Source organism: Nicotiana tabacum, chromosome 9 (genome assembly GCF_000715075.1).
Source record: "Nicotiana tabacum cultivar K326 chromosome 9, ASM71507v2, whole genome shotgun sequence".
Taxonomy (NCBI): Eukaryota; Viridiplantae; Streptophyta; class Magnoliopsida; order Solanales; family Solanaceae; genus Nicotiana; species Nicotiana tabacum.
In genome coordinates this window covers 5920128-5944706 of record NC_134088.1, presented here as the reverse complement: position 1 = coordinate 5944706, position 24579 = coordinate 5920128, and the positions used below count along the sequence as shown (strand labels likewise).

The following is a 24579-nucleotide window of genomic DNA, read 5'->3' as shown; positions in this document are numbered from 1 at the left end:
TGGATGGGCTTAGAGAGTTGATTCTGGAGGAGGCCCATAGCTCGCGGTATTCCATTCATCTAGGTGCTGCGAAGATGTATCAGGATTTGAGGCAGCATTATTGGTGGAGAAGAATGAAGAAAGATATTGTGGGATTTGTAGCTCGGTGTCTCAATTGTCAGCAGGTGAAATATAAGCATCAGAGACCGGGTGGCTTGCTTCAGCAAATGGTTATTCCTGAGTGGAAGTGGGAGAGGGTCACTATATACTTTGTGGTTAGACTTCCTCGGACTTTGAAGAAGTTTGATGCTATTTGGGTTATTGTGGATCGACTGACCAAGTCTGCGGCACTTCATTCCTGTGTGTACTACCTATTCTTCAGAGCGGTTGGTAGGGATTTATATTCGGGAGATTGTTCGGTTGCATGGTGTTCCGGTTTCCATCATCTCATATAGAGGTACTTAGTTTACTTTGCAGTTTTGGAGAGTCGTACAGAGAGAGTTAGGTACTCAGGTGGAGTTAAGCACATCATTTCATCCTCAGACGGACGGACAGTCCGAGCATACTATTCAGATATTAGAGGACATGTTGCGTGCTTGTGTTATTGATTTTGGAGGTTCATGGGATGAGTTTTTGCCACTTGCAGAGTTTGCCTACAACAACAGCTACCAGTTGAGTATTCAGATGGCTCCGTGTGAGGCTTTGTATGGGAGGCGGTGTAGATCTCCACTTGGTTGGTTCGAGCCCGGCGAAGCTAGGCTACTGGGGACAAATTTGGTTCAGGATTCCTTAGATAAGGTGAAGGTGATTCAGGAGAGACTTCATACAGCGCAGTCACGTCATAAGAGTTATGCGGACCGGAACGTTAGAGATGTATCCTACACGGTTGGTGAGAAGGTCTTGCTGAAGGTTTCACCCATGAAGGGTGTTATGAGATTTGGTAAGAAAGGGAAGTTGAGTCCGTGATTCATTGGACCTTTTGAGGTACTTTGGAGAATTGGGGAGGTGGCTTATGTGCTTGCTCTACCACCCAGCTTGTCTAGCATGCATCCGGTATTTCATGTTTCTATGCTCCGGAAGTATATTGGAGATCTGTCTCATGCTTTGGACTTCAGCACGGTTCAGTTGGATGATGATTTGACTTTTGATGTGGAGCCAGTAGCTATTTTGGGTCGCCAGGTTCAGAAGTTGAGGTCAAAAGATATAGCTTCAGTGAAAGTGCAGTGGAGAGGTCGGCCCGTAGAGGAGGCTACTTGGTAGACCGAGCGGGAGATGCGGAGCAGATATCCTCACCTGTTTGAGGTTTCAGGTATGTTTCTTGACTCGTTCGAGGACGAATATTTGTTTAAGTTGGGGAGGATGTGACGACCCGGTCAATCGTCTCATGAGTTACCGCTCTATTTCCCCCATTTCTGCTTCTTTATGCTTCGTTATCCGTATTTTATGTGGTCGAGTTGATTGGTTTGCGTTTGGTGTGGTTTTGGTAAGAAATGAGACACTTAGTCTCTTTTAAGAAGGCTTAAGTTGGAAGAGTCAACTGGATGTTGACTTATGAGTTAGAGGGCTCGGATGTGAGTTCTGATGGTTCAGTTAGCTTCGGGAGGTGATTTGTGACTTAGGAGTGTGATCGGAAGTGGTTTTAGAGGTCCGGTGTAGAATTAGGCTTTAATTGGCGAAGTTAGTATTTTGGCAATTTCCGGTTGATAGGTAAGATTTTGATCTGTGGGTTGGAATGGTATTCCGAGAGTTGTTGTAGCTTCATTATGTCATTTGGGATGTGTGTGCAAAATTTTAGGTCATTTGGATGTGGTTTGTTTGGGTTTTTGATCAATAGCATGTTTCGGAAGTTTTTAGAAAACTTAGGCTTGAATTCGATGTGAATTGGTGGTTTTGGTGTTGTTTGTGGTGTTTTGATGATTGGAACAAGTTTGAATGAGGTTTTAGGATGTATTGGTGCTTTGGTTGAGGTCTCGGGGGCCTCGGGTGAGTTTCGGATGGTCAATCGGACCAATTTCTATGTTGAGAAGTTGTAGAATTTGAGCAGCAGTTGCAGAGGATTTTTGTCCTTCGCGATCGCGTGAGGGCCCTCGCGATCGCGTAGAAGGAATTTGGGTGGGCCTGAGTTTGTGTTTCTCGTTCGCGTCTGAGGGCTCGCATTCGCGAAGAGTGAGCAGCTTGTGATACGCATTCGCGGGAGAGAGTTCGCGTATGAGGAATCAGGTCCCAGGGCAATTGCTATTCGCGTTCGCGTATGTGGGGTCGCGTTTGTGTAGCTCTGGGAAGTTAAAGCATCACGTTTGCATAGTGTTATTTTGAGAAGGCGGAATTTAGTGTTTCGCGATCGCGAGACCTTGGTCGGGATCGCGATGAAGGAAATCCAAAACTGGACAGTGAGTTTATTAAACATTTCATCTGCGATTTTGAGCCATTTTTCCACCATAGATGAGTATTTTGAGAGCTTTTTGAGGGAAATTGAAGAGGGATTCGAGGGGAAATGATTGGAGGTAAGATTTATGAGCATAAAACGTGATTCTATTGTGAAATTAACCTAGAAATTCATGGAAATTTAGCTAAAAATGGAAGAACTCGGGCTTAGGATTTTGAGATTTTAAATTAGGATTTGAAGGACCATTTGAGGTCGGATTTGTATGGACTCGTGGAAGGATAAGAAACCCATTGATGTGAAAATTTTTGTGTTTCGAGAAGTGGGCCCAGGGCTCGAGTTTTGCTAATTTCAGGATTTTTGATATTTTTCGATTGTTTTCGCTTGGGTTATGTTCCCTTAACATATTGTGACGTATTCGTTCTGGTTTTGGTCAAATTCGACGTGCGAGGAGGCCGATTTGAGAGGCGAAGGCGTAGCGAGCTAGAGTTTTTGCTGGTTCGAGGGAGTAATGAATGTAAATGATGTCCTGAGGGTTTGAAACCCCGAATTTGTACATCGTAGTGTTATATTAAGGTGAGACACGCGCTTGATGATGAGCGTGGGGTCGTTTACTATTGGGAATTGTGACTTGGTCCGTCCCGAGTGATGTTTTTACCGCGTATTTGATTTAAGCTTATTTCGACTGATTGTCATATTTGGGCTCGTGCCAACTATTTGAACCCTCCGGGGAGTTTTATCACTATTTCCTCACTATTTTGACTTACTACTTGAACTCAGTTGTACCGTTTTCCACTGTTTTATAACTCAGCCACTTTTACTCAGTTTTGAAACTAAAATGATATATTAAATGATGTTTTGGGATGAGAACTCTTGTTTTACTAATGCCCGAGGGGCTTATATGATTTTTGGACTGAGTACGGCCAAGGGCCAAATGTGAGGATACTATGGGATCGGTTGTGCGCCACAGCAATGTTATACTGATATTAATATGAGGCCGATGTCCTAGATTTGATGCCATGAGATGGCTTGATATTGCGCTTGGGCCGTAAGGGGCCCCTCCCGGAGTCTGCACACCCTCAGTGAGCGCCGTCGATGAAATATATGGATCGGGCTGCACGCCGCAGCAGGTATTATAGTGTACCGTTCTATGTGTTGATTTCTTTATATGTTTGTCACTTAACTGCTCATTTGTTGTAGCATTACCATATTTCATTTACATTGGTTTATTGCTTTCATACTACTTGTTTAAACTACCATATTATAGATTACTCTATATTTTTCTGTGACTTCTTATTCTCAGTCATTATTTATGTTTATTACTCACTGGGTCGGAGTACTCACATTACTCCTTGCACCTTGTGTGCAAATCCAGGTGTTCTAGAGGCTGAGTGAGGATTTTCAGTCGATCAGTTCATATCCGGGAGCATCGAGGTAGCTGCACGGCATCCGCAGCCCGGATCTCTCCCTTTTTATCCTTTCGTTTTATCGGTATTTCCTAGACTGATTATGTATTAGGCTGTTAAACTTGTACTAGAGGCTCGAGACTTGTAACACCGGATCTGTATGGGCTATGTAGTAGTATTATCATCTGAATTTCTGCATATTTAACTCGTTGTCTTAAACTCTTATTAGGGTAATTTAGCAATTTAACTGTGTTAGCTGATATTGATTTTTTATAAGAAAACGGATTGGGGTTGTTAGTTGGTCAGGCTTACCTAGCAGTGTGTTGGGCGCCATCACGATCGGGGTTGGGGTCGTGCCACTATACTACAGTTAAGGCACTAGTGGAACGAGAAGAGTAGAGAAAAAAAGAGAAATGGTATAACTGGGTCTACTAATTTAAGGCACTAATAATGGATTATAGATGGAGAAGGCAAAAAAATAATAGGGAAAGAGGGGGGAGAGAAAAAAGAAAAAATGCGTAACTGAATCCCTTAATTTAAGGCATTAATAATGGATTGTATATAAATTGTAAGCAATCTTCGTTTAGGGCCAGTATATACAAAATTAAGACATTTTTGCTAAATAAGCTTCAAATATTGTATAGGAACGAAAGATTTCCAGGTCCGAATTATTGTAGAAATGACACCAGGTAGCCACTCTAATGAGCTGCTATTTAGGAATTAGCCAGTGCATCCTGGATTTTAGTTTTTCAATTCAACTTATCATGATAAAAATATCCTGGATTGTCCTAAAACTTATTTCTAAATAGGATCTATGAGAATGGATATTTGTTGCACTTACCCCTGTGTACATGAGACAGTTTGGTTCGATTTTTTGTTAAACCAAAATCAAACCAACTATGTCGGTTTACTAAATTTTTAATCAAATCAAACCAACATAAACACTGTTTTTCAGTTTCAATTTTAATCAGTTTTATCGGTTTCCTCAAATTTTCGATTTTCTTATTTTCTTTTTTAATTATAGTGCGCTTGAAAAAGGGATCAAATAATCACCAATCATAATTCCAAGACCCTCCATAATAAAAAATGTCAACAAACATGTGTTGAAGCAAAACTCACTTTGCCCTATGGGATTATATTCTTAGAGATGTTAAATAAGATTTTAAATAATTAATTGATTAAGAGAATTAATATTAGGAAAGAGTAAATAAGTCAAACTATAATTCCTCAACATTAATGACAAAAGGAAAGAAAATATTGTTACTAAAAAATCAAAATAAAAAAGATAACATAATCTATACTGATACTATATTAAAATCACGAAACCCCATAGCGAAATGTCGTTCGTCTTTTTACCCTTTAAAAATATATTTTACATTGGATAAAATTGTAAACTCAAAAAACTTTCCTACTATTTAGGAGTTCGAAATCAAATAAGTTTTGTCTAAATATAATTCCGTGTTTGGTATCTTTTCCTAATAAGAAAAAAATATTAAGAGAATAAAAGGAATACAAAAAAAGTAGGAGAAAAGTTTCTTTTTTCCAACAAGGGAAGCCCACGATTTGTGTAATTTCTTTTTGCGAAGATGACCCTCTACAACCCCTCAAAATTTTAAGGATTAATTACCTCCTATAGCAAAGGTTGATATCTTATTTATTTTAAATAAATACCTTTTTAAAAAATCATATTTCATAGCTACCTTTTGATTTTTTATAGCCAAATATCTATTTAGGGTTACCTCCTACCCTTAAGCCATAAAATAAGCTTTATATTATTTTTCTCTCTCCACTCAAATTTCTCCTACCCCTCAAATTTCTTGTATCCCCTACTCCATATCTATTCCCTCCCCCCTCTTTCTCATCTTCCACCTTCATCTTACTTTTACAGAGCTTCTCAAAGATATTTTTGTTTGTACAATTTCGACAAAACAAGAAGGGCTACAATTTGCATATTTGAAAATTCTCTCTAAATAATTCTGAATTGAGATATTTGGCTTGTGAGGCCATGAAAACTGAGATCTTTTGGGGATGAAATCTTTCATTAATCTATGAGTTTTGGCATCAGGCTTTGATTTTGAGTAATTTCTAGCTCTGCCATTGTTGTATTGGGACTACGAAAGAAAGGAAAAGGGGAGAGAAAAGGTGTGACGACCCAACCCGTCGTCTCATGAGAATCGCTTCGTTTTTCCCATTTTATGCTTCTTCATGTTTCGTTATCGGTATTCGGTGTGTTAGAGTTAAATCGGATTGGTATTGATAGGAAATGAGACACTTAGTCTCTTTAAGGAAGGCTTATTTTGGAAAAGTCAACCGGATGTTGACTATTGAGTTAGAGGGCTCGGATGTGATTTCCGGTGATTCGGTTAGCTTCAGGGGATGATTTGTGACTTAGGAGTGTGACCGGAAATAATTTTGGAGGTCCGGTGTAAATTTAGGTTTGAATTGGCGAAGTTAGTATTTTGGCGACTTCTGGTTGATAGGTGAGATTTTGATTCAAGGGTCAAAATAGAATTCCAAGAGTTGTTGTAGCTCCGTTAAGTGATTTGGGATATGTATGCAAAATTTCAGGTCATTCGGACGTGATTTGGTTGGGTTTTTGATCGAATGCGTGTTTTGGAAGTTTTAGAAGAACTTAGGCTCGAACTTAAGGTAATTTGATGGTTTTTGGTGTTGTTGAAGTGTTTTGATGATTGGAACGAGGTTAAAAAATGTTTTAGGATGCGTTGGTGCTTTTGGTTGAGGTCCCGGGGACATCGGGTGTGTTTCGGTTGAGTTTTGAGCGAGTACTGACATCCCAGAACTTAGAAAATGGATGGGGTAGTCATTGGTGCGCGGGGCGTGGCCCTTTTTGCGCTGGGCACGGTGGCCTAGCGCGGGGGCGCGGTCAAGTGCGCGGTCCGCGCGAAATGAAGACCTGCAGGTCGTCGGTCCAACTTCGGAAGCCTATATCGTTTGATTTACAAGGAATTTTAAGATGATTCAAACACAAAAGTTGTAGTCCTTCGTGTCTAGTTTCCAGAAAGGTAAAGATATCACAATTTGGACATCTGTAGCGAAGGTATTGGCCAAAATACTAAAGTCTGTCCCTGCAGAGCAAAACCTGCGCGGCCGCGGACGTTTTTGCGCGGACCGCGGTCATTTTTGTGCGGTAAGCGGTGTCGGAATCCGAGGGGTACTCTATAAATAGGAGGTTTTGGGTTTTATTTGATATTTTGACCTAGAGAGCTCGGATTTTGGCGATATTTCGAAGGTTTTTCAAGAAATTCATCGGGGTAAGTGATTTTAACTCAGATTTGGCTAGAATACATGAATCTATCACTGAATTCATCATTTAATTCGTGATTTGAGATGGAATTTGGGAAGAAAATTGTGGAACCTTGCAAAAATGTAAAATGATGATTTGAAGGACCAAATGGTATCGGAATTGGATAATTTTGGTATGGTTAGACTCGTGAGGGTATGAGGATTCTGAAAATGTAAATTTTACCCGATTCCGAGACGTGGGCCCGGGGCTCGGGTTTTGCTAATTTCGAGATTTTCGATATTTTTCGAATGTTTTCACTTGGGCTTTGTTCCCTTAGCATATTGTGACCTATTTGTTCTGGTTTTGGATAGATTCGACGCACGTGGAGGCCAATTTGAGAGGCAAGGGCATAGCGAACTAGAGTTTTGGCCAGTTTGAGGTGAGTAATGATTTTAAATGATGTCCTGAGGGTTTGAAACCCCGGTTTTGCACAACGTAGTGTTATACTAAGTTGAGATACACGCTGTGTGACGAGCGTGAGGTTCAATGCTTTGGGGATTGGGACTTGGTCCATCCCGAATGATATTTTACTACATTTTTGATTGAGACATATACTTTATTGTTGTGAATTGGGCTTGTTGCCATGCTTGGGGCCTTGTGCCGACCTGTAGAACCCTTAGGGGATTTTTGACTAGTTTTCCTCACTTACTTTGTTAAAGAATTTATGACCTCAGTCACGTTTCCAATTGTTTAAGAATGATATGAACCAAATTTTTGAAATGTTAATCATAAATGAGAAGAGATATAAGGACCGAGATCCCGATCGTACATTATGCCCGAGAGGCTGTGTTTCTTAAATGACTGAGAGGGGTCGAGGACCTAATAGTGAGGATATTTTATATGATATGGATCGGGCTGCGCGCCGCAGCAGATATATATATATATTATATACATTATGGATCGGGTTGCACGCCGTAATGGATCGGGTTGCACGCCGCAACAACTACTTATATGGATCGGGCTGCACGCCACAGTAATTATAAGGCGCTTGGGCCGAAGGAGCCCCTCCGAAGTCTGCACACCCCTAGTGAGCGCAGTCGACTATTATTATCATGGATCGGGCTGTATGCCACAGCGATATGCGGATCGAGCTGCACGCCGCAACGGTATATATATATTTTTTGATTCGGTTATCGTGAGAAGTATATGAATTGACAACTGAGGATAAGAACGAATAAATGAACTGAAATGCTTGAGGAGCTGATTTATACCGATTATATCTATTTTACCTGGTTTAAAGAATTTCACATGATTTCCTTATCCACAGATGTTTAAATGATTTTTACTGTTTTGATATAGAACTGCTTAGTGCCTTTACGTGATTTCATACTGTCAGCCATTATTTATTGTTATTACTCACTGAGTCGTAATACTCACATTACTCCCTGCACCATGTGTGCAGATTCAGGTATAGCAGAGTCCGCACCTGAGCGTTGATTCCTTCCAGGCTATGTAGTGATTTGGAGTTACGAGGTAGTTGTTGACATCCGCAGCCCCTTGTCTCTCTTATCCTCTATCATTTATGTTTTCTTCAGACTATTGTATCAGATTCCGTACTTTGTAGACCTATAGCAGATTCTATAGCAGCTCATGACTTGTGACACCCCGGTTTGGGCTGTGTCGGGATGGTTCATACTGTTATTATCGTTAAATTCCGCAATTTATGAGCATTATATTATATGTTACTACTGTTTATTATGTTTAACTGTTTAAAAGAGGTATTCTATTTTGGTCTGGCTGGCCTTGTCTTCACGAGAGGCGCCATCACGACCGAGTTCGGGGATTTGGGTCGTGACAAGTTGTATCAGAGCCTAGGTTACTTAGGTCTCACGAGTCATGAGCAAGTTTAGTAGAGTCTCGTGGATCGGTACGGAGACGTTTGTATTTATCCTCGAGAGGCTGCAGAACCTTTAGGAAAACTTCACATTCTTGGATTCTTATCGTGTGTCCCTGAGTCATCTTGAAAAGAAACTCTTAAAATTCTTTCCACGTGTTCGTACGCGCGCATGAGCGCTCAGTATCAGATGTGCCTTGATGGCTTGTGAATCCCCGATCAAGGGGCGAGATGTAATCCCTGTGAGTTTATGTTGGGCCAGTCTGGAGGATTTAAGGCCGAATTTTTGCCTATGGCTTGAGCACCGAGGTGCTGATTGTGTGAGCAAGTGTTTTGAACTTATATGTTCAGTATTGTCCCTAATAGTGGGAATGACAACTGGATAGCTATGTGATGAATATGCTAGTACTGTGTGATGTTTCTATATGACTTGGAAGTGTCGAGGAAGATTTGTTGGATGATAGATGGACTACTAGGTGTATGATTTCCATTGTGAGTGGAAGTGTAGTTCCGAGATTATAGGCGTGTGAAGAATCTTTTCAAGTCTCCTAGTTGAGAGTGAAGTAAATTTCATGTTGCGGTATGAGTACAGACTCAAGAAGATCAAGTGACTGCGTAATGCTTATAGCGGTGGAAGGTATACGAAAAGGTTATATTGAGGCGAAGCAGGTGGGTTATCTCCCGCAAAGTGTGCTGAGGCGGTGTGATCCTTATGTGAATGATAGAAGACCTCATGTGCCAGTGAATTGTAGGTGTTGAAGTTTGAAATTTTGGGGTCGCATAAGAGAGTGAGTTTAACTGTTGCGAGATTGGCCGAAGAGTTAAAGGTACTAGATGATTTGTGTTTTCACAAGCTTACAAACGATTTGAGTTTAATCTCACTACAGTATTAAGGCAGCAGTAGAGTATATGCGTTATGAGTATTGTGTGTTCTGATCTATGACTTCGAGCCAAGTTGGGGAGCTTGCTATTGGTCAGTTGATTATACGGTGGCGTTGCTATGTTGGTTTTGAATTGAGGCATGCTGGCGAGTGGAAATTGAGCCGAAGATGGCAGAGTGAAGGAAAATTTTAATAAAGGTTATATGGTGCTTTATAGATGTGTGAAAGTAATAGGATGTCTTGAGCTGTTGTAAAGAATGCTCAGCGTATAGAGAAGGAAGATGCTTGATTGTATTGGGATAAGGTCGTATCCTGCAGTGTCAGAGTGTTAATGAGGCACAGGTGGTTTTGTTAGTTGAGCAGGCTAAATGCAAGTTGAATAGAGTGAATGACTCTCGAAAATGGTCCTAATGTGTTCAAGATTCTTCATGTAACAATGGGGTATCTTAAAGTAGCATATGTGATTAGGAACCGAGTCTCCATTGGAAGAGGTCAAGACTTGTGGTATTTTTATGTTAATTATGGGATTCTATGTATTAGTATCTAGAAAGTAAAGGTAACGGATTTAGATTCGCAAAAAGTTTTTCGGAGTGAAGTATGTTGGAATGTGGTGTATCTGGAAATAATTGAGAGAGGATTCAGTGGCTTATGGGTCTTAGATGGTGTGATCTTGTGCTTGGGTCTCGTGTGGTAAGCCTGGGTTGAGGAAAATCGTTGGCTGCAAGGACGATGTGGTAGATATGAAGAAAGTGAAAATTGAGGTTCCTATTCCGAGGAAATTGTTATTTTCATCCGCTGAGACGACATTAGGGTTGTTCTTGAACAAAGACAGCGGAGTTTGGGGATAAGCAACTTAAATTTTCTGTTAGTATATTTCAATGTATTTCATTGTATTCACTGTCACACCTCCTTTTTCCGCGCCCGAGGGGCGCAGGGGAGTTTTTTTTCCAATTTAAAGGACAATCGAAACGGGATTGGTTTAATTATTTCAGAGTCGCCACTTGGGAGATTTAGGGTGTCCCAAGTCACCAATTTTTAATCCCGAATCGAGGAAAAGAATGACTCCATATTACAGTCTGCGTACCAGAAATCCGGATAAGGAATTCTGTTAACCCGGGAGAAGGTGTTAGGCATTCCCGAGTTCCGTGGTTCTAGCACGGTCGCTCAACTGTTATATTCGGCTTGATTATCTGATTTTATACAAGTGTGAACTTATGTGCAAAATTTAACTTTTAACCGCTTTTATCATTTACTGTTTTTATCAAGAATTGCAACGTTGTGAAAATGTATCTCGAACCGCGTTACAATCAATGTACCCGCGGTCGTCGACACACTTTGACTCCGTTGAGATTTGGATTTGGGTCACATCAATGTGCACCCGATTTTAAGGAAATTAAATTATTAAAGGCGCGCCTAAAGCGACTAGCGTATTTATTTTGGGTAGGACCGTGGAATTTTACTAAACGGTCCATCCCGAAGTCTAAATAATTTTTAAAGCAAATATTTACTGAGGGCCCCGCAATTTGCATTTTTATTCGGCGAGGCTCATCTCATTCTTATTTTTTTTAAAAAAAAAAATGAATTTGCAACGTCATGGACACGTATCTCGAACCACGTCACAATCAATGTACCCGTGATTAGAAGCACATTTCGACTCCGTTGAGAATTGTATTTGGGTCACATAAATGCACACCCGAGTTTAAGAAGGTAAGATTTATTAAGGCGCGTCCTAAAGGGTCTAACGCATTGTTATTTTTAGGAGAATTGTGAGATTTGCTAAACAACCCATCCTGGAAACTAAATGCTTCACTAATATGCATTTAACAAGGGCCCCGTATCTGCGTTTTGTTTATTTTTATCGAGGCTCATCTCGTTGTTATTTTTAAGGGATATCCTATAGCAACTATGTTTCTCGTCGTGTTTGTCTCTATCAATTGAAAGCAGTAAATAGCCTTAGTTGATTATAAAACCGGATTTAAAGTGCTACTACAGAATAATAAAACGTGACCGCATTTATGGACAACTAGTCGCAAATTATGGGCCCAAACCCAGCTCATGCGAGATGGCCCGACTTGGGCCCTGTTTTTCCGATACAGGCCTAGCTGATTTTCGATTTGGGCTCGGCCTTCCTGGGGTGGAGGCCTAGAACTGATTCTTTGTTCTTTATCAATTTATATGTGACAAACTAGCAAAAGGGGAAAGAACTATACTAATAGTGGATAGTTTACATGCCTGGCCTACATTAAAGAGTATGTTACACAATTTAAACCTAAGTCTGGGATACAACCTACTGCATTAGGAATATTCATCTAACAGCCTACATATACAACTAACATTCAATCCCCATACATTGATATTTACTAGGCGGGCAAGCTGCTTCCAGCATCCAAACCAAAATAAAAAATCATTCTACATTACATGATATTTAATGCAACAATCTACGTATAAAAGACATTCTTCAGGTTTTCTCATTTTTGTATTCATCCTCAATTTCCAATTACATCTGACAGTGTATTAGGTGTGTACCTGGTATAGAGAACAAAAGAAGAAAGGAATGATCAGCCGGGTAGTATGCAGTAAATACAGCAGCAGTAGACACACAACAACAACACAACAACAACCAACTAAACCAAATGTTTTCCACAGCCACAGATAACCAACAATATCTCCCAGAATACAAGGACTAGCAGATAGTCGAAACCAAGCCAGCAATCCCAGGAAAGAGTAAGGAAATAACAGCAGTAACCGAGGGTTCAAATGCAGTAAAACTAACAGTTCAACAACCAACAAACAACTCAGCCAATGCGAGCAACAGAACTTGGCCAAGACAGCTTTGACCAATATGCACTTTTGTACAACTTTCAGGCAGTGTTTGGTTACAATGTCTATTGAAAACTACCTTGTGTTTACACTATTGTGATTTGGGACTCACTAGACCTCTCTTCAGACTAAAGTTTTTTTCTTTCTGAAAACTCAAAAGTCCAGCCCTTTTTTAAGTTTTCCACTGGCCTATTTATAAGCCAAAGTGGCCAAGTGCAGCTAAGCTGCCCTCGTGCTGCAACTTTGCAGCCTGCCCATACTCTGTTAAAGCCATGCCTAAGCATCTTTTGTGCCAGCCCCTTTTGTTCCCCACGCCTGGTCTTTTGTTTAATCAAGAGTTATGGGCATCATTTTATTATTCATTTCAAGCCCCATACTCTTATGTCTTGCTCCCCATTGGTATTAGTTTAATCCTAAATTAGTACCCTACTTGTCAGCTCATTTAAACTAATCATTTTTGTTCTTTTCAAACCCCAGACTACCCCTGTTAAACCCTGGTTATCACTGTCTTGACCCTTTGCAGCATCAGGGCATTTTTGAACTGATGAAAGTTCAAATTCAAGACTGCCTAGACTGAACCTTTCAGTCATTTTTCAATGCAAACAAACTATTTCAAACAATGTTGGGGCCTTCAATCAGTGGCAAAGTTCAATTAGTCATGCGACATTATTAGCTCGTTTGATTCATTAGTTATAGAAACTAATCAACGACATTTATCGAGTCGACTATACTAATTATAGCAGGTAATAATCAGTCGCTCACATAAACAATATGTTCAGGGACCTAAAGGGCATCAGACAATTTTGTGTTCAATTACTGGGAACCTATATAAGTTTATTCATTTGACGACTAATCTAATCGAACATGTACATCACAGAATACATTCAAATCATACACAGAAAACAATTGACCAAATAAAAGGTCTTTACAGAGATGAAAGAAATCCGAATGAAAAATAACAAAAAATAACAAACAAACACAACGAAACATGCTGACCACTTAATCAAAACTAACACAAAAGAAAGGAAAACTTACCGAAAATGTTTAAATCAAACAGACCCAAATCTGATTCAACCTCGAACTTTTGAGGCCGAACAAACTTTAATCAGGGTGTTCTCACATGAGAACACCTTGATTAAGGTCTATTAGACCTCAAACCCATGTCCAAACCGGCCGGATTCCCCAGGTGCATGTGTTCTAAAGTCTGGATTTCCAGATCTGATTTTTAGGGAGTTGTGGGTAGATTCGGACCAAACCAAGTTTGGTTTGGTCACGAGGAAGGTCAGGGGAGTGTCTGGTATGAAGATGGGATGGTTTGGCATAGATCCGGGTTCGACTCAAATCTTCAAATGAAGATTCGAGACGAACGAAAGTGATTCGAGGCTCGTGGTTAGTGAATTCGTGTTCAGGACAGTGAGGTGGTCCTAGGGTGTTCAGGAGGCGGTCATCGGCGTTCATGCCGCCGGCTTTAATGGCGAGGGATACTGGGGCGGCTGCTAGGGTTCGAGGATGAGAAGGGGTTGTGTTTGGGACGAGGGTGTACAGTGGGGAAGGTGGGGTTTGGTTTGGGGGGCGTGGGGTGTAATGGAGAGCTTATATATGTATTGAGGGTTTAGATCCTGGCCGTTGGATCAAGTGAGATCTATGGCCAGGATCCATCCACTTAGGAAAGACGGTGTCGTTTGGGCGTGATGGTGGGTGAGACCGGGTAAAGGGCATGGATCAGGTCATGTTGACGGGTTTAGAGGAGGGCCTGGATCCGTTGGATCAATGGGGTTGGACGGCTTAGATCATCTTGCCTGAAACGACATCGTTGAGGCGAGTTTAACAGCCTGATCTGGACCGTTCGTTTGAATCAGATCAACGGCCTTGGTAGGGACGCCGATACGGCGTCGTTTGAGTCCGTGTTTGGGCAGGCTCGTCTTGGACTGGATCAGTACTTTGGTTTTGGGCCTTGTTTCGGGGCCCAAATCAGATTTTCCTTTTCCCTTCTTTTCTCTTTTTTTTTTTTCAAATTAAACAAAAATTCCTAAAACAATGTAAAAATTAAAATAAACCTACACACATATTGAGTGATACCCACAACGATAAACACACATAAATGAAAAAATAAAATAAAAATGGTTAGCTCACAGCTGAGAACGAACGACGCACACATACACATTTTTTTGAATTTTCTTTTAACGACAGGCATTTTTGTATTTTTGTTTGATAATGCCTAGATGCAAAACGGACAGACCCATAAATGACTAACAACACATGTCACGGAAAACTCGAAAAATTGTACCGCGAAATCATTTGTCACTATTTTTATTTTCTTTTGGAGCGATTGCTCGTAAAGCAAAAATCACGTGCTTACAGTAAGTATTGTTTTACTCGGATTTGTTTATTCATATATTTTTTTAATTAATATAATTTATGTATTCAGATGTATATATGTATTTAAATTGTTTTGTTTTGTTGTATTTATCAGCTGGGAAAAATATTCAGCATGTTTTCTATGAAGATTGCTATGTTTTTGGGGTGCTTTTAGGTTGAGAATCTTTTTTATAACTGTAAATACAAATTTTGTGTGTTATAATTGAGTTTGTTGAGTTAAATTAGGAGTCTATTATGTTAATTGATTCAATTCCCATTTAAAAATAGTTGAATAGACCATGAATTGCGCTATTTACGTTATTGTATTCACAAATACATATCGTGAATACAGTCGAATACAGTTGAATACAATAATCTGTCTAGCTGCAATCCCCTGTTTCACGCCGTGAATACAGTCGAATACAAAAATCTATCTAGTTGTAATCCCATGTTTCATGCCTAGAAATGCTACTGTATTCATGAATACAATAGCGTAAATATATCGAATACACTCTATAAACCCTGAAAACGTAGCTATATGAAGTAATATAGTAATGGTAGTTGCAACTAGCTAATAACCACTAAATCATAGTGGTTTCTGAAAGTTATTCAAATTTTAATAGCCCATGTTTTTTCTCATTAACACGAAATGTCCTTCCGGTCAAAAAATATTACATCTAATAGCCCGGAATGTCTATTTTGTATATTTTTTGTATAGTGACAGTCTATTTTGTATATATTTTTTTATAGTGACAGTCTATTTTGTATATTTTTTGTATAATTACAGTTTATTTAGTATATTTTTTGTATACTGACAGTCTATTTTGTATATTGACAGTATGGTATATAAACTATACAATGATAGTCTATTTTATATATTTTTTGTATAGTACAGTCTATTTTGTATATATTTTTTATAGTAACAGTCTTTTGTATAGTGACAGTTTATTGTATATAAATTATATAGTGATTAAATTACTTTATTAGTGTGTACGGTGTGCAAAACAAAAACATGAAAAACAAAATCAAACAATGGAAAAATATCAAATTAAATAAGGTAAAATGAGTTACTACGTACCATAGTGGAGTCACGAATTTAATTATTTCATTATAGCCTTGCATACAAGGTACTAACTAGGAGTGTACATAGGTCGGGTTGGTTCGGATTTTACAATTACCAAACCAAATCAATTGTGTCGGGTTATTAAATCTAAAGACCAAACCAAACCAATAAAACTTAGGGTTTTCATTCTATGTTTTTCTCGGGTTTTCAGTTTATTCGGGGGGGAGGATTCCGGTAAAATCTTTGTAGAATAAAACATATAAATTGTGCTCAAAATATTCTATAGTCCTAGTAAGATACAACTATATAAAGTATTTTCTAAGAAAATAATACAAAATATGAGATATGTCATGATATTATCCTAAAATATTCAACAATAAAGACAATAAAATTATGTAATATAAATATTGCTAATTAAAAAGCCATAATAAAAATAAACATAATCTAAAAGTACTAAGTCATGCTAAAATAAGTAGACTAATAAGGGAGTATTAATTACATGACTAAACGCTAAAGAAAAAATAAAAATAGGTTATGCATTTTTATCTAAATTATTGCAAAACAAAAACTAGATATTCAATACATCCATATTCGTAGTACTGAGTTGAATGTCTTTTGTCAGCATTAGTATTGATTTGATTTCGATTTGGGTTTTTGTTAGCACTATTTAATTTACCAATGTTAATGGCTATATGTCACGACCCTGGTTCGCCCTCCATGAACCATCATGACGGCACCTAGTCTCTAGGACTAGGTAAGCCTAAATTGCAGAAGATAACCAAACTTGCAGAATAAAACGGTTCAAAAACAAAAATAAAGCAATAATAGTATTAAATGTGCCACTCGACATACACCATATATATATGTCTCAAAACCAATATCTAAATCCAAGATCCGGAACCCCACAAATCACAAGCTGAGATAAATACTACATAGCTCTAACTTCGGAATGTTTAATAAAAACAGAAAGATACAGAAGGTCTAAATACTAAAGCATGAATAGAAAGGGACTCCTTGGTTTGCGGACGCAGCAGATGTACCTCGGAGTCTCTAAGCAGTCGCCTCCCTCAAAGATGGTAGGCCTGATCAGCGGTACCTAGATCTGCACAAGAAAAACATGCGCAGAAGGGGCATGAGAACACCACAGCGGTACTTAGTAAGTGTCAAACCTAATCTCGGTTGAGTAGTGACGAGGAAGATCAGGGCCCTACTGAGGTTAATAAATAATAAAATGACAGGATAAGATAAACAATATAATTGAGAAGCTACAGTAAAAGTATATACAGGATAATAAGAGTACAATAACGGAAATAGAATATAAAGGCAAATCACAAGAAAATACCACTCACAACAAGGATAATAGCTGGGGATCTCTTAGTATCCCGAGGATCTCTTGGTATCCTCAATATATACACTAGGGATCTCTTGGTATCCCGAGGATCTCTTGGTATCCTCAATATATGTCAGGCATCTCTTGGTATCCCGAGGATCTCTCAGTATCCTCAATATACGTGCCAAAGATATTTTGGTATCCCGCACCTCAGTCCAGATCATAATTTCGTGCAGGGGATCTCCCGGGGTGCCATCCCGTAGTCCAGAATTAAAAGTACATAGCAGCAACACAAGAGTATTAAATCAAATGCCAACTTCATACAAGTAAATAGTTAATTCTAGCCTAACAGGCTTCACGTAATATAATTAAGGCAGTTTAAGCAAATAGGCAGTTAAGTCAACTAAGCATGCTTTTCTAACTAACAACAAGCTAAGTTTGCAAGTAAAATAAAACAGGAAGGAAAGGAACTCAGTTTAAATACTTAAAGTAAAATCGGGTTTTCAACAATTAGCTCAAGTACACACTCGTCACCTCACGTACAAGGCATTTCAATTATCAAATATCATATCCTAAGGGGAAGGTCTCCCACACAAGGTTAGACAAGCCACTTACCTCGAACCAACTCAAAAACAACCTGACACCACGTCTTTGCCACGAGTTCTTGACTCCAAATGGCCCAAATCTATTAAATTCATTTGCATAAAGAAAATAATAGTTCAATTAACTGATTCTACGATTAAATTCTAAGCTAATACACGAAATTGTTTAAAATGACCAAAACATCCCTCGGGTCCACGCCTCAAAATCGGGTAAAAATTATATATTCCAGACACTCATTCACTCACGAGTCTAACCATATAAGAATCTCTCAAATCGGATGTCAAAAACCCAATCAAAACTCAATAATTCGGCCTATGAAGTTTATCAAATTTTTCCCCAAATTTTCCACCAATATTCGAAATTTAAAGACTAAATTTAAGTTAGGAATCATGAAAATTGATCTAAGTTGGGTAGAGATCACTTACCCAAGTTACCCAGGTGCAAAAGTCTTCAAAATCGCCCCTCCCGAGCTCTCAAATTCAAAAATATGAAAATAGGCTTAAACCCTCGAATTGGATTTTAAGAAATCTGCCCAGGTATTTGTACATCGCGATAGCAAAAGGGGACCCGCGATCTCGAAGAGTAAAATTTGAGGGCTCCTGAACTGGGCTACATGAACGCGAGATGGGTCACGCGATCGTGAAGAAGGAAACGGGCGGGCTTACGCGTTCGCGAACAAGGCCACGCAAACGCGAAGGGTAAAAGGCCATTGGGCCATATCTCTACTCCACGAACGCGAAAGAGGTAATGCGAACGCGAAGGAGGAAGGGACAGGCTTCCGCAATCGCGAACCAAGTCATGCGATCGCGAAGAACAAATTAAACCCCCTCCGAAAATACACTACGCGAACGCGAAGGAAAGGTCGCGAACGCGATGAAGGGAACCAGATACTAGATTTTTCTGCAATTCTATAAGTTTCAAAATGACCCGTTGAGCATTCGAAACACACCCGAGGCCCCCAGGACCTCAACCAAACCTGCCAACCAATCCTAAAATATCATTCAAACTTGTTCCAACCTTCGGAACGCTAAAAACAACATCAAAACACCTACTTTTCATCGGATTCAAGCTTAAGAATTCCAAAAACTCTAAAAATAAACTTTCGATCAAAAAATCTATCAAACCTCGTCCGAAAGACCTGAAATTTTGCGCACACAACACATTAAACACTACGGAGCTACTCCAACTTTCGGAATTCCATTCTGAACCTCGGATCAAAATCTCACTATCGAACCGGAAACTTCAAAAATTCAACTTTCGGCATTTCAAGCCTAAATTAGCTACAGGCCTCTAAAACACAATCTGAACACGCTCCTAACCCCGAAATCACCCAACGAAGCTAACGGAACCATTGGATTTCCATTCCGGGGCCGTTTTCATACTGTTCCGACTATGGTCAACTTTCCAACACTTAAGCTCTCATTTAGGGAATAAGTGTCCCAAAACTCTCCGAAACTCAAAACCGAACATCCAGACAATTCAAATTAGCAGAAATAAACTTGGGGAAAGCAGTTAATAGAGGATCGGGGCGTTAATTCTTAAGACGATCGGCCGGGTCGTCATACTATAAAACTTATTGTAACATTCAAAAGTTCTAAGTCCAACCTTGAAATAATATCTCAAAATATAAAATTATGAAATCTTTTAAAAAATATTTATAAATTACATCACAATAAGTATATTTATATATTTAATATATCTAAAAAATTTATGTATGTAATGTCGAGTTGGTTTGATTTCGGTTTGACTTTCTTTAGTTACAACCAAACCAAACCAAACCAACTATGGTCAGTTTTTTTTTCTAACACCAAATCAAATCAAACCAAATTATAGTTGTTTTTTTCTCGGTTAGACTTAAATTATTGGATTGGTACGGTTTGTCAGTTACCTTTGTACACCCTAGTAATAACATACCAAACTCCTTGAATATGTCCAAAAACTATCACAACAAAATAAATTTTCCATTAAGGGATTGACTTCTTTTCTTCTACTTTCTACAAAGCTAATAATATTATTCGAGAACAATCTTCCAGGCGAGCAACTTGATTAAATTCCTTTCCTTAGTGCCTTTTTACTGTAGTAGATAGGTTTTACAAATTGGGGAAATTGCTTTTCGAGTTGCAACCTGTACTGATAGACTGTTAGTGATTGTGTGATAAGGTGCAACAAGTAAGCGTCCTTATATGTATGACCAAACTCAATAATATTTGGCAATTTAAGAAGCAGGTATCTAGGATATTTGCTGCACTTTCAGGCAGGGGTATTCGTCTACGGTACGATATTTAGACATTTTGATTCGGTATTTTCGATATTCGGTTTCTTAAAATTCTATACCAATATCGTACCTAATTAAATTTGGTATGGTTTGGTTTTTCTCCTTTCGGTTTCGGTGTATTCGGTTCAGTAACTTCGGTTTATTCGGTTTGAATACTAACTAGTGTATAGAGCCACACATTCTAATTTTCTTAATTAAAGTACTCAAAAATACAAAACTGAAAATGTTTGTTGACAAAAAATTTGTCCAAAACTAGCAACTATCGACCCAAATAGAGAAAATTGTACATAAAAAAATATTTGATCATTACAAATGTCTTCTTACTTCTTTAGAGTTAATTGATGAACTTTGAGAATAACGGAAAGTATAATTTTGGATTTTTTATATTTACGCTATAACTGATAGTATGTGTTTTGTGTAATATAATATATATTTCGGTACGGTATCGGTATTTCGATATTTTATTTTAAAATACCAAATATCATACGTAATACCAATTTCTTAAAAAACTTAACCAAATAACAAAACACCGTATACCAAAATTTTCGATTTTGATATGATAGTTCGGTATTTACCAAATTATGCTCAACCCTACTTTCAGGTTTTACAATTGCTAGCCATTATTATTATTTTTAGGCGGTAACTTGTAGAGGATTATTTTGTGGCCCCTACTTTCAGGTTTTACAATTGCTAGCCATTATTATTATTTTTAGGCTGTAACTTGTATAGGATCATTTTGTGGCTAACCGGTGACATAACTTTTATTCGCGTGGCTAAAAATGAATTTGCTCATTGAAGAAGCAGATATCTAGGAAATTTGGCGCACTTTCAAGTTTTTCAGTTGCTAGCCATTATTATTATTATTAGGCTATGACTTGTATAGGGTCATTTTGTAGCTACCGGGAGACATAACTTTGGCCCGAGTGACTATAAATGAATTTTGCTCATATTATTTTTATTCTTTGTTGTTTTTAAATTTAAATCATACATAATTTTAATACGAAATTAAATCAAAAGAAGGGGACACAATATATGATAAACATTGGTCATTTTCAAGAGTTAATATTTTGTTTAATCTTTATTTTTAAGATCTTATTTTTTTAAAAAAGATATACACATTGTTATAGGGTGCAGGCGTATCCTAAAACTAGTATTATAAAAAAGGTAAAGTTAACGTTATGAAGCAAAACCTCAAAAGTCTACAATTATCCCTAATTTCTTTAATCAATTTCTCAGCCACATAATTATTGGGACCAACGAGTACATCTAACAGCATCCATACAACAATAGCACGCAGATGCTTAAGAAATGACCAAATGGTTACTGAGGATAGTTATCACCAAATTAAAATGCACATGCTACTGGACATGTCTTCACTGTTTACCTAAAAGAAGAGAATACTGAGAAATTAAAATCCACAAGAAATAGTAGGTGCTGCTAATCAGATCCCCAAGGAATTCAAATTGTAACATCTATAACAATACCAAGCATATCAAGTTTCATCAAGCAAAAAACTCTTAAGAAATTAAAATCCACATGCAATAGCTGTGGTGCTACTCAGATCCACTTTCATTTCCATGAGACTATAGTGCTAAACGAAAACAGAAATGAGAAAACAGCATAACCCAAAACTGCCTTGTAAATTCTGTTCCGATGTCAACCTCTCAACGATTGGCCTTGGCAACTCTTTCAATCTCATCCTTCTTCTTAATGGCATAGCTGCAGAAACAAAAATCATTCACAGGAGTAAGTAATAAAGTCGTACATATCCAAAGAAACTGAGTTGGAAAGAAAGCTGAACCAATCAAGTATACACTCAACATCTCAAGCCTTTTTACCTATTTGAAGAACCCTTGGCAGCATTGATGAGTTCATCTGCAAGGCACTCAGCTATGGTCTTGATGTTCCTGAAAGCACTCTCACGTGCACCAGTTGTCAGCAAATAAATTGCCTGGTTAACACGGCGAAGTGGAGAAATATCAACAGCCTGACGCCTCACAACACCAGCTGAACCAATACGAGTTGCATCTTCCCTTGGCCCACTAATATGATCAAATGGAGAAGACAAAGCTATCAGTGAGACAGATATAATAGTAGGGTATTTGAACAATATTTGGTTGAAGTTGGAAAAAAAAATATTTGAAGTTGAAGTTGAAAAAGAGTATTCGAAAGTTGAAGTTGTATTTAAGACATGAACTACACCTAGAAAAGATGTTTAAGAAAGTTGAAGATTTGTGAGTAAATTCATTATTTTATTTGAGATACTCCTCAAACTAGTGTTTAAAATCATCCAGCAGCATTTGGGATACTCAAATGTCAGTATTTGTAAATATAGAACGGCCAAACCAATATCTGAAAATACTTAAGCATTTGACAATGGGCCCACTGTTAACCCCATTAAAAATAAAACAAAAATAAAAGATTGAAGAATATGTGAATGAATTAAGCGCCAATCATCAGTGTGCACCTGTTAATGACGGCATCAACAATGACTTGAATTGGGTTCTGATCAGTCAACAAATGAATGATCTCCATGGCATGTTTGATGATGCGGACAGCCATTAGCTTCTTTCCGTTGTTCCGTCCATGCATCATAAGAGAGTTGGTGAGCCTCTCAACAATTGGGCACTGGGCCTTCCTGAAACGCTTAGCCTGGTATCTACCAGCTGTGTGTGGCATATAAACTGGATGCTTGGAAGCAGTTGCTGTGATGTAATCCTCAACAGAGATGTCATTGATCTTCACCAAAAAGTGAGATCATAGTTAAGGAAAAATCTTTCAAATTGCATTTAAGATAAGTTTCAGCCTCACTAATAGAGGAACTTAAGAATAATACTCAATTAAAAAAGGCAGAAACAGAAGTAACAATCACCTTAGTATTTAGTTAGCCCACTTAATTTTCTCACCATCTCTAGCTCTCTCCAGAGTCTGCATTAAACCCAATGTTCTCCACTCCAGAATGTTATTGAGAAAGAATTACACTTTTACTGAGTAGCAACAGCTTTTCCTTCTATTTCAGGGAATAACCAGCTAAAAAATATAGCCCATAATATTTGCCCTCCTAATACCTCTCCCCACCGAATTAGCTTATTTGGCTATCTGGCCCCAGTCTATAGGAGTGCAACATTCTAAAAGGAACATGTAAACTTAAAATCACATAGAAGTAGTCTCAAAAGTCCTATAATCTCTTGGATTCAATGCAAACTAGTGAAAATATGGCAGTGGAAGATAAAATCTATTAGAAGATACCAATTTGCTAAAGTCAAGTCTTAGTCATGTTAGTAAGTTCACTATAAGTCCAATGATCCTTAGGAATCTCTTAGTCCTGCTAGATATAAAATGTGGAGCAACTTAGATAGCGAGAGTTCATATAGCCAGCCCAACTTGCTTGGGATTCAAGTCTAGTTGTTTGTTGCTGCATCTGGGAGATTACTATCCTACTGCAAGTCTTTTTTTATCCTGGCCCTATAAGTTGAAAAATCAGTTTTCTGTTTTCCGTTTATGGAAAGTCAATGTAACAAATTATCAAGCTAGATTAGTTTATTCTTCAAATTTCAAAGTTTTGGTACTCAAGCTCTATAAGCAGCAATTTTCCGTGTATGATAAGAAGACAAAAAGTACATTCAGCTTGGATCTAGGTGACTTTTCAAATTTCAAAATTTAGATATTCAGGTGCTACAAGCTGTAATTTTCCCTGTGCAAATACAATAAAACATGTCGCTGTGAGGAAAATGAGCTTTATTTAGGTACCTGGACATCGTCGTAGGTCCAGCGATTGAAAAGCATAACATCGCTGTGAATCTTATTCTCTGGGGTTGCGTCTACTGGGGCGGCTACTACACCTGCGTCCATTTTTTCTTCACCTGCTGCACAAATTTAACAGTTAGAACAATGCATTTCGCAGTATTTTTGTGTTTGTATATACAGATAGAAGGAGGGAGCCGCTCACCTTACGCCTTACGGGAGGAGTCTTTCCTGCTGCTGTTGTATCAGAGAGTGGAATGTGTTAAAGCCCTAGAAACTTTATAGTAGGGTTTCGGGGAAGGGGGCAAGGCTATAATGTGATAGTTCGGCCCAATATATATTGGGCTTTCTACTCTGCTATGTCTTGGATCCGACTTTGTCGTCCAGCCCAAATCCAATTACTGCAAGTCGATTTTTTATGGAATTTTACCTAGCTATACTATTCTATATTAGAAATCTATTTAGCACTTTTTTTTATATTCCTTAAAATTACATTGTATATTTATATTTACTATTTGTATACAAAATCATGATAAAAGAAAGATTTCTTAAATTTAAAGATTAAACTGTAACCCCCACCCACCCACCCACCCAATTCT

At 38.4% G+C, this 24579-nt stretch overlaps 1 protein-coding gene across 2 annotated transcripts; it reads right to left on the bottom strand.

The window, feature by feature from the left end:
- Window positions 1-21644: 21644 nt before the first annotated feature.
- Window positions 21645-24285, bottom strand: LOC142164162 (small ribosomal subunit protein uS7-like). Of its 2 annotated transcripts, none has more exons than XM_075221403.1 (5): window positions 24186-24285; window positions 23987-24102; window positions 22704-22975; window positions 22075-22278; window positions 21645-21955 (listed from the first exon to the last, which is right to left on the bottom strand). In XM_075221403.1, the coding sequence occupies exons 2-5, from the start codon at window positions 24086-24088 to the stop codon at window positions 21901-21903; spliced, it is 633 nt and encodes a 210-aa protein (XP_075077504.1). In that variant the 5' UTR covers window positions 24089-24102; window positions 24186-24285; the 3' UTR covers window positions 21645-21900. The 2 variants fall into 2 exon arrangements, with proteins under 2 accessions (XP_075077504.1, XP_075077505.1); XM_075221404.1 differs by having other exon boundaries at window positions 23987-24099; window positions 24186-24283.
- Between the last annotated feature and the right edge of the window lie 294 nt (window positions 24286-24579).